At 38.4% G+C, this 17258-nt stretch overlaps 3 protein-coding genes across 8 annotated transcripts; all 3 read left to right on the forward strand.

Moving 5' to 3' along the window:
- The first annotated feature begins 2366 nt into the window (after positions 1 to 2366).
- LOC111798987 lies at positions 2367 to 3268 on the forward strand. The gene is made up of 2 exons (XM_023682360.1): positions 2367 to 2616; positions 2732 to 3268. Exons 1-2 carry the CDS (start codon positions 2422 to 2424, stop codon positions 3116 to 3118), a joined length of 582 nt encoding a protein of 193 aa, XP_023538128.1. The 5' UTR covers positions 2367 to 2421; the 3' UTR covers positions 3119 to 3268.
- Positions 3269 to 5447: 2179 nt separating this feature from the next.
- On the forward strand, positions 5448 to 10396 carry LOC111799214 (probable mitochondrial adenine nucleotide transporter BTL3). The gene is made up of 4 exons (XM_023682665.1): positions 5448 to 6105; positions 7275 to 7578; positions 8213 to 8680; positions 9998 to 10396. Exons 1-4 carry the CDS (start codon positions 5609 to 5611, stop codon positions 10064 to 10066), a joined length of 1338 nt encoding a protein of 445 aa, XP_023538433.1. The 5' UTR covers positions 5448 to 5608; the 3' UTR covers positions 10067 to 10396.
- A 375-nt stretch (positions 10397 to 10771) lies between these two features.
- Positions 10772 to 16984, forward strand: LOC111799208 (transmembrane protein 135 homolog). 6 transcript variants are annotated; one of them, XR_002815789.1, is made up of 10 exons: positions 10772 to 11279; positions 11380 to 11520; positions 11628 to 11855; positions 13050 to 13260; positions 14337 to 14473; positions 15043 to 15123; positions 15777 to 15843; positions 15931 to 16448; positions 16563 to 16756; positions 16847 to 16984. XR_002815789.1 is itself a non-coding variant. In XM_023682653.1 (8 exons), the coding sequence occupies exons 1-8, from the start codon at positions 10954 to 10956 to the stop codon at positions 16243 to 16245; spliced, it is 1506 nt and encodes a 501-aa protein (XP_023538421.1). In that variant the 5' UTR covers positions 10772 to 10953; the 3' UTR covers positions 16246 to 16515. The 6 variants fall into 6 exon arrangements, 4 of the variants coding, with proteins under 4 accessions (XP_023538421.1, XP_023538422.1, XP_023538423.1 ...); XR_002815788.1 differs by having other exon boundaries at positions 16563 to 16984; XM_023682653.1 differs by lacking the exons at positions 16563 to 16756; positions 16847 to 16984 and having other exon boundaries at positions 15931 to 16515.
- The last annotated feature ends 274 nt before the right edge of the window (positions 16985 to 17258 follow it).

The raw sequence follows: 17258 nt of genomic DNA on the forward strand, positions 1-17258 counted from the left end.
AGTTGGCGGGGTCGGGATTTGGCAAGGACGGAGAATATAATCCTCGTCTCCGACCCTATTTAATGAATTTTTTTTCTATTCATTTCGTCCCCTATTCTCCATTTAAATGGGTTACCGGGATTCTGGAATTCTTCTCTTAGTTTAGGACGGGTTCTCGTGGAGCCTCACACGTTAAATGGGTTACGGGGATTTCGGGATTCTGGGATTCCTCTTTCAGTTTGGGACGGGTCCTTATGGAGTCTCACACGTTAGATAGACATTTATAAATCTGACGTTACCTATTGTTGATTTAATATACATTTCAATATATATATATATATATATAATAAATGGCTTAATAACAACACACGTTTGAAATACAAAATTGACGTCTATTTGTCTTTATAAACCTACTCCTCAAACTTATGTCATTCAAATTATAAGTTGGACAATATAAAGATTTGAAATTCGAATTCGACACTTCATTGCTTTATATGACCACGTTACGTGCTTGTCGGTTAATTCCTATGATCGAGCTGTAGCAGTTCAAGCTTACTACTAGCGGATATTGTCCGTTTTGGCCGGTTACGTATCGTCGTCAACCTCACGGTTTTAAAACGCGTCTATTAAGGAAAAGTTTCCACACCCTTATAAAAATGTTTAACTTTAGATTTCCTATGATCGAGCTGTAACAGTTCAAGTCTACCGCTAGCAGATATTGTCTGTTTTGGTCCGTTACATATTACCGTCAACCTCATGGTTTTAAAACGTGTCTATTAGGGAAAAGTTTCTACTCCCTTATAAACATGTTTAACTTTGGATTTCCTATGATCGAGCTGTAACAGCTCAAGCCTACTGCTAGCAAATATTGTCCATTTTAGCCCGTTACATATCGTCGTCAACCTCACAGTTTTAAGACGCGTTGCAACGGCCCAGATCCACCGCTAGCAGATATTGTCCTCTTTGAGCTTTCCGTTTCGGGCTTCCCCTCGAGGCTTTAAAATGCGTCTGCTAGGGGAAGGTTTCCACCCCCTTCTAAATGGTGGTTTGTTCTCCTCCCAACCAATGTGGGACATCACACGCGTCTATTAGGGAAAGGTTTCTACACCTTTATAAACATGTTTAACTTTAGATTTCCTATAATCGAGCTGTAACAGCTCAAGCCTACCGCTAACAGATATTGTCCGTTTTGGTCCGTTACATATCGCCGTCAACCTCACGGTTTTAAAACGCGTCTACATGTTTAACTTTAGATTTCCTATAATCGAGCTGTAACAGCTCAAGCCTACCGCTAACAGATATTGTCCGTTTTGTTCCGTTACATATCGCCGTCAACCTCACGATTTTAAAACGCGTCTATTAGGGAAAAGTTTCCAGACCCTTATAAGAAATGCTTCGTTCTCCGCTCCAACCGACGTGGGATCTCACACGAGCGACCCTTATAAGAAATGCTTCGTTCTCCGCTCCAACCGACGTGGGATCTCACACGAGCCATCAAAGAAAAAGATGCACGTTATTGATATTGAGAGTAACTTCCTAAATGATCGAGTAAGTTCTCTTATTCAAAAGAAGATTAGGTTATTGAAGATTTGAACATCTGACCTCTTAATTGATGATATATGTCAATTACCATTGAGCTAAGCTCGTTACGAACCGATAGGACTTTCCGACCTAAGAAAAGATATTTGGAAAGTTGTGGTGAAGTAAGTAAAGTGGGTGTTGAGAGTAATGAAAATAATAAGTTCAAACCAAACCTACTCGAGCCTTCAAAATGCATTCAATCTCCCCTCATTTATTGCTGCTTCAACCTCCTCAGCCATCTCCCTCTCATAATTAACTTCATCTTTCCCTTCATTTTAGGTGTCCAAATCAGGTGGTTTTCATATTAGCCCTCTATAACCAATCTTTAGTTCAACCCGTCCTCGACTTTATTAACCCTCGATCGCCTCCGTCGTGCTCGATCTTCAGCCCGTACAGGTTGAGTCATTATCAATCTAAAACATAGTTCAACTAGTTAAAACATATACCCTCAAACAATACATGTCGAGTCATTACCAATCTAAACATAGCTCAACTGGTTAAAACATATACCCTCAAACAATTCACGTCAAAGTCATTACCAATCTAAACATAGCTCAACTGGTTAAAACATATACCCTCAGACAATACATGTTGAGTCATTATCAATTTAAACATAGCTCAACTGGTTAAAGCATAAACCCTCAGACAATACATGTTGAGTTATTACCAATCTAAACATAGCTCAACTGGTTAAGACACAACCCTCGATCAAGATTACAGAGCTACCCTAATTACTTATAGGTAAGTTGGGAAGTTTCCATTTAAGATTCTCATCGGTAGGATTCTACCCTCGAACTCGTTCTCCTATATAACCAACCATATCCCAAACACAAGAAAAAACAACATAGCCCATTTAGAGCCATGGTTCCCTTTCAATCCCACCCTTCTTCTCAAAATGACAAGAGATCAGAAGTTCGAGAGTCTTCCGAGAATTTAGCAAAGAAGAGGAAGTGGGAACAACCGTTGCAACCGCCACAGATCAATTCCATATTCGATATCGAGCTTCACCTCGAAACTCCGTTACCTTTCGATTGGCAACGATGTCTTGACATTCAGGTGTTGCTATATATACAGTTTCCTTTTAAATACCGTTTATCTTATGTAAATTTATCATAATCTATTAGTTTAAGCTTTCGAGCCTAATGGGTTATTGGTACTAATTCTCTTTTAGTCGGGGAGGATACATTTCTATAACACGACGACTCAAAAGAGAACGTCGAAGGATCCAAGGGATAAGCTTGATATAGACGATGACATCGAGGGTGACGAAAGCGACGAAGACATGAGTTTGGACCTCGAGCTCAACTTGACATGCGAATCGCTCGACAAGAACAACAATCAAACAACACAAGGAGGGCGGCGAGCCATAGGTGGAATGTTCGGCTCGTCGGAAAATTACAAGCAGCAAACGGAGATGGTGGCCGCCGTTTGCATGAGGTGTCACTTGTTAGTGATGATGTGTAAATCTTCGCCGGAGTGTCCTAACTGCAAATTCATAAACTCGCCGGAGCAGACCTCGCCGGCGATGCTAAAACGCCGGTGTTACCTTTCTTGGTGAAGTGGTAATTATAATTAAAACTTTCCTTCTTTAATTTGTGTTATTGTCATCAACTTTTTTTTTAAAAAAATTATATGGGGAGGTTTGTAATGTGTAAATATACAAATTCGTGTTTTTATTTGTTATAAACGTCGAAAACGTTCCTTCAAATTGGTTTGTCGGTGAACGATGAGAAAGAAAAACGAAATATTCCGATACAATTCAATTCTCTTTGATGTGAAAAAACGAAGCTCCGTGCTACCTTCCTACGTATTTATAACGGGCAGCCTAAAACCTACCTGATTTTTCTTATATATCTCGATCTTTCTCGTTTCTCGTAGATGTAAGAACAGTATTTGCACTCTCAATAATCGTCTCGAGTACTTTACCCAGTTATCAACGAATTATTAGGGTTTAGACTTAATCCAAGCAATGCCATATTCCACTGTTAAGCCACTAGTAATGAAAAAAACACTGCAAAACAATTCACGGATAACTCGAGATGGGTACGTGTTTATGTTTCTTCATTACACTCTGCACACTTGTCGAAATTCTATTGAGCAACGAGCACGGGTAACTCGATGGTTAGGGATAGGGCTACAAACCCAGAAAAATTCTATTTTTGGACACGATGACGAAGAAGTACATCGAATATAGATAAAACGGTCAATCATAGGTTAATTTTTCGAGAAATTGACGAACAAAATAATTAATTTAAAGGGTCGAAAAAGTTCCTAACCATTAACCAACTAAATCATGTGAGCTAATAATGATTTGTATCTAACTTTTGAGCGACCTTACAACACAAAATAATCATAAATGAGAGCCTCAAATCTATTGGGTATTAAAGCTCTTCCATGTACTCTAAACTAATAGTGTCCTTAAATAGGCCGCCGTAGGTCCCATCAATTAATCCTCTTGTCGCCTCCATTTTAGGGTAACCCTTAAAACAACCACACATCCCTATACTTTTATTTTTCTCTTTTAAGACCTTCCCATTCAAATTCTAATAAAGCCCTTTTAAAGGGTATGGTTCGTTACGACGTAGTCCCGTGTAAGGGTATGGATAAGATTGTAAGATTGAGAAACGAAACATTCCTTATAAGACTGTAGAAATCTCTCTCTAGTAGATATGTTTTAAAACCGTGAGACTGACGATGATATGTAACGGGCTAAAGCGGACAATATCTGCTAACGGTGGGTTTGAGTTATTATAAATGGTATTAGAGCTAGATATCGGGCGGTGTGCCAATGAGGATGTTGGGCCCCCAAGGGAGTGGATTGTGAGATCCGACATTGGTTGGAGAGAGGAACGAAGCATGAATGTGAAACCTCTTCCTAGTAGACACATTTTAAAATCGTGAGGCTGACGACGATACGTAACGGGCCAAACCAAGCAATACCTACTAATGGTGGGTTTGGGCTATTATAAATGATATTAGAACCAGGCGCCACGGTGTGGCAATGAGAATGTTGGCTCCCCAAGGGAGTTGTGATGTCCCATATTGGTTGGGGAGTAGAACAAACCATAATTTATAAGAGTGTGAAAACTTTTCCCTAGCAGACGCGTTTTAAAGCCTTGAGGGGAAGCCCAAAGAGGACAATATCTGCTAGCGGTGGATCTGGGTCGTTACAGAAGTGGATTGTGAGACCCGACAAACATTCCTTATAAAGGGTGTGGAATTCTCTCCCTAGTGGATACGTTTTAAAATCTTGAGGCTGACGACGATGCATAACGGGCAAAAGCGGACAATATCTTCTAACAATAGGTTTGAGTTATTATAAATGGTATTAGAGTTTGACACTGAACGGTGTGAGTATGCTGGCCCCCTAGGTGGATTGTGAGATCCGACATCGGTTGGAGAAGGGAACGAAACATTTCTTATAAGGATATAAAAACCTCCCTCTAATAGACACATTTTAAAATCGTGAGGCCGACCAAGATATACAACAAACATGTTTTACTCTCACTCGTATACTTCAGCTCAGTGTGTTGGGCCGACAATTTTAGGGTTTTGCATTTTTACTTTTAATGGGCTTTTTAATTGGGCTTATGTAATATGCATTTTTTATTTTTTAAAATTTAAAATACAATTATTATTATTAGTATTATAATTAATGAAATTTTATTTTTTAAAATGTAACTAAAAAAAAATTCGATAGATATATTTAGCATTTACATAATATTCGTATGTTTTTTTTATCTTAATTTAAATTAATTTTTAATATTTATTTTGGCTTTAAAAAAATAAAAATTATATTTTGAGAAATATTTTAACTAAAAAAAAGTATTTTTTTTAATATATAAAAAAAAAAAAAGAAAAATAAGAAGAAGGAGATTGGGGGAAAATTGAGCCGCTCGAGAATGGATTAAGTTGCTTTGATAGGTATCATTTCGCGCGGCCTGAAACTGCAAAATTGATTCAGCTATGAGAATCGAATCTCTCAAATTCCCATGAATCTCCCACTTTGAATTCTCCATTCAATCATCTTTCTTCTTCCATTGTTGAAATGCCGCGGCCTGAGCTTGGTTCTTGCAGTTCATTCTTCCAAGGACCATCTCAATCTCAGAGTTTCTCCTGCTGCAGTACCAATTCGGGGTTCTTCGTCACCGGTGGCTTGTTTATTGACTCGGCAGTTCCATCTTCCTTCGCTAACTCAATTTGGTCGAAGAATTCGTCAGTTGAAGAGTCTGGTTCTGTTTCTGTTTCGGCTTCGTTCTGTCATCAGGAACAAGCTGTGTTTTTTGGGGTTTTGCGGTGGCGGAGGAAGCCTCGCATTGCTGACTGCGGGTTTTTGTCTCTGAGTGTGAGAGGCGATCGTTTTGTCCCGGAGCAGAAGGTTCGTGCTGATGGATATGAGAACTGCGAGAAGGCGGGAAAATGCGAGGGAGCTCTTGCAACTGTCGACAACGATAAACAAGAGAAGAAGTATACGGTACATAAAAGGAATGCTATGAATACTACGAAGCATCTTTGGTCTGGTGCAATTGCTGCCATGGTTTCCAGGTCTGTCTTTACATGTTCGCTTTCAACTCATCGTTTTTGTTTATATCAGTATAGTATTATCGACTAGTTGTTGTGACTATGCTAATCAGTAGATTCAGATTGTTTTGTATAATGCTTTCCCCTCCAAGAACTCTTTATCATCCACTCGTTCATGAATTATCGTTCTTTCTTATGCATTATGATTCTATATCTGTAACTGGTTAGTGGAGAAACTTGATCAATGAAATGCAGTAGAAAATATTTAACGGACCTGTTCATTGCATTCATGTGGACTGGTGTTTGCCCTCTATAGCTAGACAACTTAGTTTACGATAATCCATGTCCATTGTGATGAGTGATGATCTTGTTGCTGTAAGTTTTCATGAAGAATAGGTTTATGCATCTCTTATGCATGTGTTGTCGTTTATTTTGGTTCATAACTCTCATTTATTTGTTTATAACCCTTTTAGTTCATCTTCCATTTTGATAGACAAATCATCTTGATTCATGTATGACATTAATGCTTCTATGCCTATATAAAGGATTGTCTAGGATGGTTGAGATATATTGAGTTTGAGTGTCATTTTGTATTTGTTGAGTGACATTTGGGAGGAACTTTGTTGAGAGACTATGTAGTGTGAGGGTGTGAGATATACACTTTGTAAACACTTAGACTATTGAGATTGGTTGCTACCCATGGAAGTAGGGGAATTTATTCTCTATGTAGTGTGAGAGTGTGAGATCTACACTTTCTAAACACTTAGATTATTGAGATTGGTTGCTACCTATGGAAGTAGGGGAATCTCTTCTCTATGTAGTGTGAGAGTGTGAGATATACACTTAGATTATTGAGATTGGTTGTTACCCATGGATGTAGGAGAATTTTTTCTCTCTGAACCACGTAAATCTTTGTCTCTTTGTTTAATTTCTGTTTGTGGGTGTGTGAGTGCGATCGATCTAGCTTCCGCTTTCATTGCAACACTTGTAGTATACTTTTTCAAGGTACAAGGGCCCGTATGTAAGCATTTGATGAACTAAAATTTTCGCCTTTTCAAAAGGTCGAGCAATAATTCAAATTTGAGGTGGTTGGAGCATTTACAATTAAATTAATGAATGGTTTCTAAGAAACACTGTAGTAGGTTCTTGCTATCTTCTAAGTTCTTGATGGATCAACAATTTTATTGTATCAGAACTTTTGTTGCGCCACTTGAGAGGCTGAAGTTGGAGTATATAGTTCGTGGTGAGCAGGGAAATCTTTTTTACGTCATCAAGAAAATTGCAGCTTCTCAAGGCTTAAAAGGGTTTTGGAAGGGAAACTTTGTCAATATTCTTCGAACTGCTCCCTTTAAAGCATTAAACTTTTATGCGTATGATACTTACAGAAAACAACTGCTTAAATTGTCTGGCCGTGAGACTACTTCAAATTTTGAGAGATTTGTTGCTGGTGCTGCAGCAGGCATTACTGCTACCGTACTCTGCCTACCACTTGACACTGTATGTTATCATAACCTTCTTCTGCTTCTGCTTCTCTTCCCCCATTGTCTTCCCCCTTTATTTTTTCTTTCATTTACATCAGATTATCCCTAAGAGAGATTCTTCTGTCTTTGAAGTATGGTTAATGAAGAAAAGTAATTCTTTTGGGGTTGTTACTGAGGAAAGATTGAAAGAAAAATGGGGCTCTGGTCTTAAGGATTGAAGAGTCCTACACAATGACCACCCAGCCTATGGGTGATCTTGGTGCCATGCATTCAAATATGTTTAAAAAGCCATAGAGGCTTTCTTAGAAGGCATCTCAGCTATAATTGGGGGTATGTAGAATGCAATATGAATATTCGTAAATCACAACGCTACACATCACGACCTGGGCATTCGAATGTGGTTTAGCTATGAGAACTATCCAGTATCCTCTAGAAAGGATAAAGGAAAGAGAAGCAATGACCGGATATGGAGTTCCTCTTGACCTTGCTAGGCACTTTGTTGCTCGAACCAGGACACTTTCAAAGTGGTTCGAACTTCTATACGCCATTATTAGATTAAAACATCAGTCATCGTAGTCTTTATGCATACGTTTTGTTTGTGTATTCTTCATCTTTAAGTGGTAAATTATTGTAATCGTTGTATCTTTCAGATTCGAACAAAGATAGTGGCACCTGGTGGAGAAGCTTTAGGTGGTGTAATTGGTGCTTTCCGCTACATGGTCCAGACTGAAGGGTTCTTTTCTCTTTACAAGGGCTTACTCCCCTCCATTTTAAGCATGGCGCCTTCTGGTGCAGTCTTCTATACTGTATATGATATACTCAAAACTGCTTATCTGCAGTCACCAGAAGGAAGGAAAAGAATTCAAAATATGAACCAACAGGGGAAGCAATTGAATGCTTTGGATCAGTTGGAGTTAGGACCAATTAGGACTTTACTACATGGTGCTATATCTGGAGCTTGTGCTGAGGCAGTGACTTACCCATTTGAAGTAATCAGGAGGCAGCTTCAAATGCAAGATCAGGCCACTAGAATGAGTGCCTTTGCAACCTGTTCTAAGATAGTTCAGCAAGGAGGAATACAAGCTTTATATGCAGGACTTCTTCCCAGCTTGTTACAGGCATGTGATTCTGATCTTTCTTTTATTTATTGGCGTGAATTTACTTTCTTGTAACCTTGTGCTTATATCCATAATTATTTTAGGAAAATGGTCTTTATATCATTGATTCAGAGTCTCAAACTGCTGTGTCATTATGAATTCTTCAATGAACATAAAACAATCTGTTTCTGAGAGAACTAATTATACCTAAATGCCTGAATCAGTCAAAACCCTCCTTTCCCAACTCACCTGAAATATTATTCAGGTCGGGGATGGAAGTCATGTATTGGAGGTCTAATAAAGCCAAGTAGCCTATCAATACTTGGTAAGACAGTAATCGATACAAATATTCACCCATATTCAGTTGAGATTCCTTGGACCTCTTGTTAACATGCGTATCGGCTCAAGTCCACCGCTAGCAGATATTGTCCTCTTTGGCCCTTCCCTTTTGGGGTTTGCCTCAACGTTTTTAAAACGCTGCTACAGAGAGGTTTCCACACCCTTATAAAGAGTGATTCGTTCCCCTCTCCAAGCGATATGGGATCTCACAATCCACCCCCCTTCGAGGCCCAGCGTCCTCGCAGGCACACCGCCTCAAGTCCACCCCCCTTCGGGACTCAGCCTTCTTGCTGGCACATCGCACAGTGTCGGCTCTATATCATTTGTAACGGCCCAAGCCCACCGCTAGCAGATATTGTCCTCTTTGGGCTTTCCCTTTCGGGCTTCCCCTCAAGGTTTTTAAAACGGGTCTGCTAGGGAGAGGTTTCCACACTTTTATAAAGAAAGCTTCGTTCCTCTCTCCAACCGATGTGGGATCTCACAACATGCTTGTTAAAATATGCGTATAAGCTTGTTGGACAATTCAATCTGCTTTTCTGCCATTCCAAAGATACATCGTTTGTAAGAAGCTAGCCAAACTTTCTTAGGTCGTAGCCAACCCACGACATCAACTTCAATTATTGTGGAAGATCATTTTATAACTTATTTGAAAGTGACTTCTCCATTAATACTTGTGCTGAACTAAGTCACTAGCCCCTGGTTTCCAAAACTTCCATTTGCATTCAATGGAACATTATGCTTACATAGATGAATTTTGTTTCACATCTTATTTCCTTAACCTCCAGCCAGTGACATAATTACATATTTTTTCTTTTTGTTCAGGTGCATTTGTATGTTTTCAGTCAGCTTTCTTTAAATGCATTTTTCTCCGATTTTCCTGACCTGAAAAATCGAAACTACTCATCGTCATACGACAGACTGAAATCATTTCCTTTAGCTATTGTATTCTCTTAGATTTTTCTTTTCTTTTTACTCACATACACTGCTTTGCACATCCAGGTACTTCCTTCAGCTGCCATAAGTTTTTTCGTTTACGAGTTCATGAAGATCGTCCTTAAAGTGGAATGAACGAACGAACAACGACATCAGAAAGCAGGGAGGAAACTGATCAATTGGCCCAACATAATTCACAGTTAAGCATCACAAACGGGTCATGAAATCATGGTAATCAGTAGCTTCCTCGACGTCGTGAAACCGTTTTTCGTTAGTATTCTTGAACTTAGTCGTGAATCGTAGAGCATATTCATCACTGCCCAATTTTGACTGCTACAGGAGCTTCATTTTGAGTAGATTGTTCAACAGAAATTCTCAATGTAATAAGAATTTATGCAATTATGTGTATGTAATTATCATGAAGATTATTTATGTCAGATTCTGAATAAATGCTTCGTATGTTGATTTTTTTTTTTTTTTTTTTTTTTTTTTTTTTTTTTTTTTTNCTTAAAATGAGCTTTCTTGATTTGGTGGGCCACTGTGTTTTTCCCAATTAATTCCTAGCCTCATGTTTAGGATGGAATAAAAATAAAATAAAATATAAAATATAAAATTATTTATTAATTTAATTATCAGTTAAGACATTTTTTTATAAATTTTTGATAAAATTGTCAAGATTTTATCAAAAATAAATAAATAAATAATCCACATTTACAACTTTGCAGCTGAAATTATAAAATTTTGAACAATTTTATTATTTATTATTTATTTTATTTTTTGTTTCCAATTGGATAATAATAAATAATAATTGTACCAAGAACAGAAGAGGAAGGGAAAAAAATATGGGCGGAGGGTTATGAGTCGCAGACTGACAGGGATTTCGCGTTAATTTCATGCTTGAGAAATTAGAGCACAGGATTTGGTTTTATCCGCGCCAATTCGTCTCTGCTGCCTTTGGGATCTCACTTCCTCTTCAACTCACGCTCGTAAGGTGAGCCCTAGCCTCCGCTTCAGTGGCCGTCATGTCGCCGGGCGGATGTGCATGTGTTGCTATTGAGAATGGGGATGCGGAAGCTTCTGGTAACTGTAAATCCGGTGATTCGTATTGCGAGCATTGTGGTTGTGGTTGTGGCAGTGGTTCGGCGGATTATTCTTCTTTGCCGGCTTTTTCTTGCTCTTCTTATTCACTTTGGCTTGATTCTGCGCGGTTGAGAGAGTCCGGGAAGTTTTGGCGGATTCTTGTTGCTTCTGCTAAAGGCTTCACAATTGGAGCTGGTCTTAAAGGTGGACTCTCCCTGTTTTCGATCCTTGCTGGATTGAAGCGGAGAAAGGCTTTGGCCTCCCTCGGGTAAGGTTGTTTCAAAATTGGTTATGAAGTTTATTTGCATGGTATCGTGCAATTTCTTTATGCTGTAAACAAATATGTTATCGAATTATGTTTCGTTTAGGAAGAAAGGAGTGATTACGAATCGTGATGCAATTTCCATGGCTTTGAAGGAGACTTTGAGGTACGGTCTGTTTCTTGGAACCTTTGCTGGGACATTCGTTTCCATCGATGAGATAATAGGCAATCTGGCAGGCCACCGTAGGTATACTCTTTTCTATTCTGATTTCTGTTCATGTAATCCTGAATCTTTGCTGTTTCATGTTCTTTGTTATCTTCTTTTGATTATTTAAATGTTCTCTTTTAGTTCAGGACTGCAGGATGGAGGGCTCTATCAGCGGGAGCATTAGCTGGGCCATCAATGCTTCTGACTGGGTTAAATACGCAACATAAGACCTTGGCTATCTACATTTTTATGCGTGCTGCGGTCTTGGCAGCGCGTTGTGGGATTAAAAGCAAGCGGTTCGGCCATATTTGTAAGCCGCTCACGTGGTCATATGGTGACATCTTCCTTATGTGTCTCTCCTCTTCGCAGATCTTGTAAGAAATCTGCCGACCCAATACATTGCTGCTAATTCAAATACTATAGGTCTTGAGCGTTTGTTCTAAATTATCGCCCATTTTCACTTTTAAGCTTCAAATTTCATCACGTCGCTTGTTTTCCTGCCTGGTATCTGAATCAACAACTTTACTTTTAGCCTGCAAATCACTACATGTAATCCCTAACGCAAGCAAGCAGATGGGAAATGTGATGTCTCACATTGGTTGGGGAGGAGAACAAAACACTCTTTATAAGGGTGTGAAAACCTTCCCCTAGCAGATGCGTTTTAAAGCCTTGAGGGGAAGTCCGAAAGGGAAAGCCCAAAGAGGACAATATCTGCTAGCGGTGGATCTAGGGTGTTACAAATGGTATTAGAGCCAGACATCGGACTATGTGCCAGCGGGGAGGCTGTTCCCCAAAGGGGGTAGACACGGAGGGTGTGCCGCCAGTAAGGACGCTGGGCCCCAAAGGTGGGTGGATTTGGCGGGGGTCCCAAGTCGATTGGAGAAAGTAAAGAGTGCCAGCGAGGACGCTGGGCCCTGAAGGGGGGTGGATTGTGATGTCCCACATTGGTTGGGGAGGAGAACAAAACACCCTTTATAAGGGTGTGGAAACCTTCCCCTAGCATATACGTTTTAAAACCTTGAGGGGAAGCCCGAAAGGGAAAGCCCAAAGAGGACAATATCTGCTAGCGGTGGATCTGGGGTGTTACAAGAAACCAGTAAATGACTTGCATCGTTATGATTATGAACTAATTATGTAACAGTTGAACTAGATCTATTGTTGGAATGAATGCAGGTGAGAAAACTGTGTTCATATCTTATGACACCAGGATGGTATATGCTTTAGCCAAAAAGTTCTTCTGTGTTATTACCCCAGGATGATATATGTTATTATAAAGCTATTCTTAATATTCCTCTTGTAAGCAGTAGCTATAAGTGGACACAGTCTTGGAAAATTAGATTATCCTTGTTTAGTCTGTTTGTTGTTTTGTTTCACCTCTTCTCAATGATAGATATTGTTGCATTCTATATATGTGAGGAATATGTATGTTTTTTGATCACCCAGATGAAACTTATGGTTCTTTATGCTGTCATATGAAATTACGTTGTGCTATTTTTTTTGTAGTATCTATTGTAAGTGACTAATTTTTATAATAATAACAGACAGCTAATTAGAAGAATCATTTTCAGGTCTGCGTATGTGTTGAAGCAAGACAGCTTACCACCATCGTTTAGCTCCTTTCTCAATATACATGGTGGAAAAGATACTGTAATCCTGGAAGGTTTAAAGAGTTTTGTATCAGGCATGCCATCTTCTAATAAATTTAAAGCAGTAGAAAAGTACTACAGGGCAATGGGTGCAGATGTCAAATTAGATCTGCAAATGAAGACTCCATGCACGGTATTGTTTATATATATATTGATTTATTTCGTGTTTCTCTGTTCAACTAGAAGAAATTAAATTCTTTGCTCTCAAAGTAAAATTAGTTGTTCCTTATGTGTTGCACAAAATATGCACGCACATTAAACGTAGATGCACTGAGATATTAGAATATCTGCCATTGTAGCAAACAACTCAAAGCGTTAATGTACTTTCCTCTCACCTGATTCAAAATCCAAGACAAACTTTTGTTCTATCCAACTCATATCCTGTTCCCCAGTTTAGTTGGCATCTTGAAGTATTTTCAATTGTCAGCTGGTTGAGAAGTCTAGTGACATTATAAGGTTTATGGTTCTCCATGAATGAAAATTGCACAAGTTAGAGCTATTACTTGAACATGAATTCTATTTGAACAGATTGCAACAAAGAAATGGAAATGCACGCTAAAAATAGTAATTATAGATGATCTAAAGAGAGAAATTTATAAGTTTTTCTTTGTCTTTGATTATTGAACCAATCATCGACAAAAAATAAAAAATAAAATAAAATAATAATAATAATAATAATAATAATAATCGTTCCTGCTTAGCCAAATGCTATCAAGTATTCGAAAAAAAATTGATAATCTGTAAGTTTGACAATGCTGAAAGCACATTTCAGAGCAGTAGAAATGAATTATGCTCATTCCTGCCCCCAATATTCTTGGAGGTAGGCGGAGGCCAATTCTTGGGGGAAAACAAAGATTTTAGCATAAAACTTTTTCCTTGGAGGCTCGTACCAAGACCTTCCAGAGGATTTTTCCAACCCATTCCCTTTCTTCCTCAAGTACTTGGGAACAATCTTTCCGGAATGTATCTAGTTCTTTTTGTTTTCTCCACATATTGTGTGATGTCAATTGTGATGCTGATTTGATGTCTGCATGCTTGAAATGATTTTGAGGACTCCCTGCTTAGAAAATTGAGATGGTAATCATGGTATTTTTGAGAGTTTACCCTAACTATCTGCAGATATCTTTTAATTTTAAATTTTCACTTTGCATATGCTCCTGCCAAGACTAGTAAGATCAAACCTGAAGGTTTCTTTCTTTCCTAATGCAGATTATACATGGAAATCAATCATGTGGTGGCCATGTTCTTAACTTTCTCATTCAAGGATATAAAAGAGCATTGCCAGTTTACCTACCTGTTTATCTTGTCCCAGCCCTGATAGTTCATCGTGAAGGTCTCATGAATAGGTTACATTTCAATTTGAATATCATTTGATTTATTTATACCGTGAAATGTTTGGTTTCAATTTATGATTAGAGGTAATGATTTCAAGTTAGGTTTTATTATTTTTCACGGCTTGTTGTGGTTGAACTATTGCTTAGACTTTCGATTATGTCGCAAATGTCCACTTATTAATTTTTAGGAAATAGAGATAAGTTCCCTAGTTACTCGAGTGCCTTCATAGGATTTCTTTCATGAGCAAACAAGGGATATGAGTTTTGGGCTCGTTTATGTCTTTATTATACATAAAATATTTAAAAAAAATGAAAATCACCCATGCAAACCTATGGATGGGAAAAACAATTAAAAGAATGGAAAAAACTAAAATAACTTTTTGAGACAGTTCCTAAATGGTGTTTTGTTCCCGGCTCACGTGATAATTTGATTCCTTCATAGTTGAAGAAGTTGTTAGATTACTTCACTTTTTTAATATACAAAATACTTGCATGTTGAGATAACTTTTCTGGCTGCCTTTTTCCAACCATTGTTTTGTATTACGACGAGGGACGAAAAAATGTTATGGCTTTATGTGCAGGCCGTACGAAATTCTAGCAAGGGGGCTTCTAGGAACTGCCAGATCAAGTCTGTTCCTTTCTGTTTATTGTTCATCTGCTTGGTCCGTATCTCTTCCACTATATTCTAATGCATTGGCTTCTATTTTTTCTATCGTTCTTACTATTTTCTTCGGCCTCTCTTGTGAAACTTCTTGTTTCACTTTAAAAATGAAAATCCTATAATCTTATAAATTAGGAACCCTTTGATTATATTATGTGGACTCCTAATTATTCATTTCTAAAACCTTCAAAATCAACCATTACACTCCAAGGGAGAGTTAGAGAAAAGGTTATCTTGTGATCAATGACTAGGAGGTAAGGAGAAGTGGTTTCTTACTAGAAGTTTGAACACTCCACAAGAAAGTTGATTAGAAATGCATGAATGCTCAAACATGCAATCCTAATCAAGAATCACAAAGAGGTGAGTCTTGTGGCTCTCAAGTGTGTAGATAACATCAAAATAACGTTAGTTAAATAGTCAATTTTGGGAATGATGTCCTAATTTGATATCAATTCATCATTCTAAACAAACCAGCTAAAATACCCTTACTTAAAACATGCTTAGAAGGGTAAAAATAGAGAACAATAAAAACTCAAAAATAAAAATTTGGATGATAATTTGAAGTCACTTCAAAGTTTCATCTTCTGGAGATTATATCGGCTCAGATAAAAACAATAGTCTCTAATAAATCGTGTTTTTCCACCTACTTTTCAGGATGTGGACATGCCTTACTGCAAGAACTTTCAAGAAAATAAACATTCCCTTGGTTGCTCTGGCAACGGTATAGCTTTCAGTTCTTGATTCCAATTAATTTTTATAGAGTGAGAGCTCATGTTCTTGTCCTGAAAAGCATATACTTTTTGAGCAGTTCTTAGCTGGTTTGGCTCTGGCCATTGAGAAGAAGAGCCGGAGGATTGAAATCTCACTCTATTGCCTTGCGAGAGGCATCGAGAGCTTCTTCAGCTGCATGACGGATCTGGGATACTTGCCACAATCATTGAATTTTAAGAGAGCGGATGTGATAATCTTTAGCATATCAACTGCCATTATAATGCACTGCTATGCACAGGAAAGAGAGGTATTTCGATCCAAGTATTTGAACGTCCTTGACTGGGTTTTTGGTGTGCCTCCTCCTCCCCCTTGTGATGAAACACCAAGCTGCAAAAATTGCAAGCAGCATTGAGAGGCGGCGTCGGACGCCTTCTTCGACGAACTAGACTGACCAGGATTTTAGGGTGCCAAATATGTGCATTATTTGGTCATCAATTTGCATTCTACACAATATTATGATGTTTAGGTGATCATTAGCTGATATAGAATTAGCATTCAATCAAGCTTTAGATGATTCATATGAAGATATTCTTCACCCACAGGGCCTTACATTTGGTAAATAACAGATGCCATTATTGTCTCATCACTTTTCATTTGTTAAATAAGAGCCCCTTTTCATCAATTCTAACATCTCATAGAATCTCAAACTCATACCTTGTCATTGTGTAGAAGCAAATTGGGGATGCCTTTATTGACAGGGTATCGGCGGCCAGTCGCCGGGCAAACAAGGGCAAACAAGAGCGCCTTGCTCGAGATGCAGCTCTAGAAGAGCATGGTGGAATCGTTGCAGGAACTCATGATTCCTTGAAGTAAAGTCTTTGATTATACCTTTGGAGAAACAGTAGCTTGCAAGATTCCTTGAAGTGTTCTAAGGGCGTAGAAGTTCTTCACCTTCCACAAGATCTTCACTCGAAGACAAGACCAACACTTATGGAAGCCTCTGAAAATTTAAGGGGCGTAGAAGTTCTTCACCTTCCACAAGATCTTCACTCGAAGACAAGACCAACACTTATGGAAGCCTCTGAAAATTCAAGGGGTGTAGACGTTCTTCACATTTCACAATATTTTCCTTATTTTGACCCGAGTACAAGGCAGAATCTCTTGAAAGAAAGTCTTGAAGAGATTTGAGAAGACCTTATTTTGACCCGAACACAAGGTAGAATCTCTTGAAAGAAAGTCTTGAAGAGATTTGAGAAGACCTTATTTTGACTCGAACACAAGAAAAAATCTCTTGAAAGAAAGTCTTGAAGAGATTTGAAAAGCATTTTAATGAATTCTATGGAGGAAGTTTCATTTCAAGAGAAGACGTGAGAAATCAGTATCATCTTAGGCTCAACCTAAACTATTTATAAAGACTCTCGAATC

This window comes from Cucurbita pepo, chromosome LG07 (assembly GCF_002806865.2).
Source record: "Cucurbita pepo subsp. pepo cultivar mu-cu-16 chromosome LG07, ASM280686v2, whole genome shotgun sequence".
Lineage (NCBI taxonomy): Eukaryota > Viridiplantae > Streptophyta > Magnoliopsida > Cucurbitales > Cucurbitaceae > Cucurbita > Cucurbita pepo.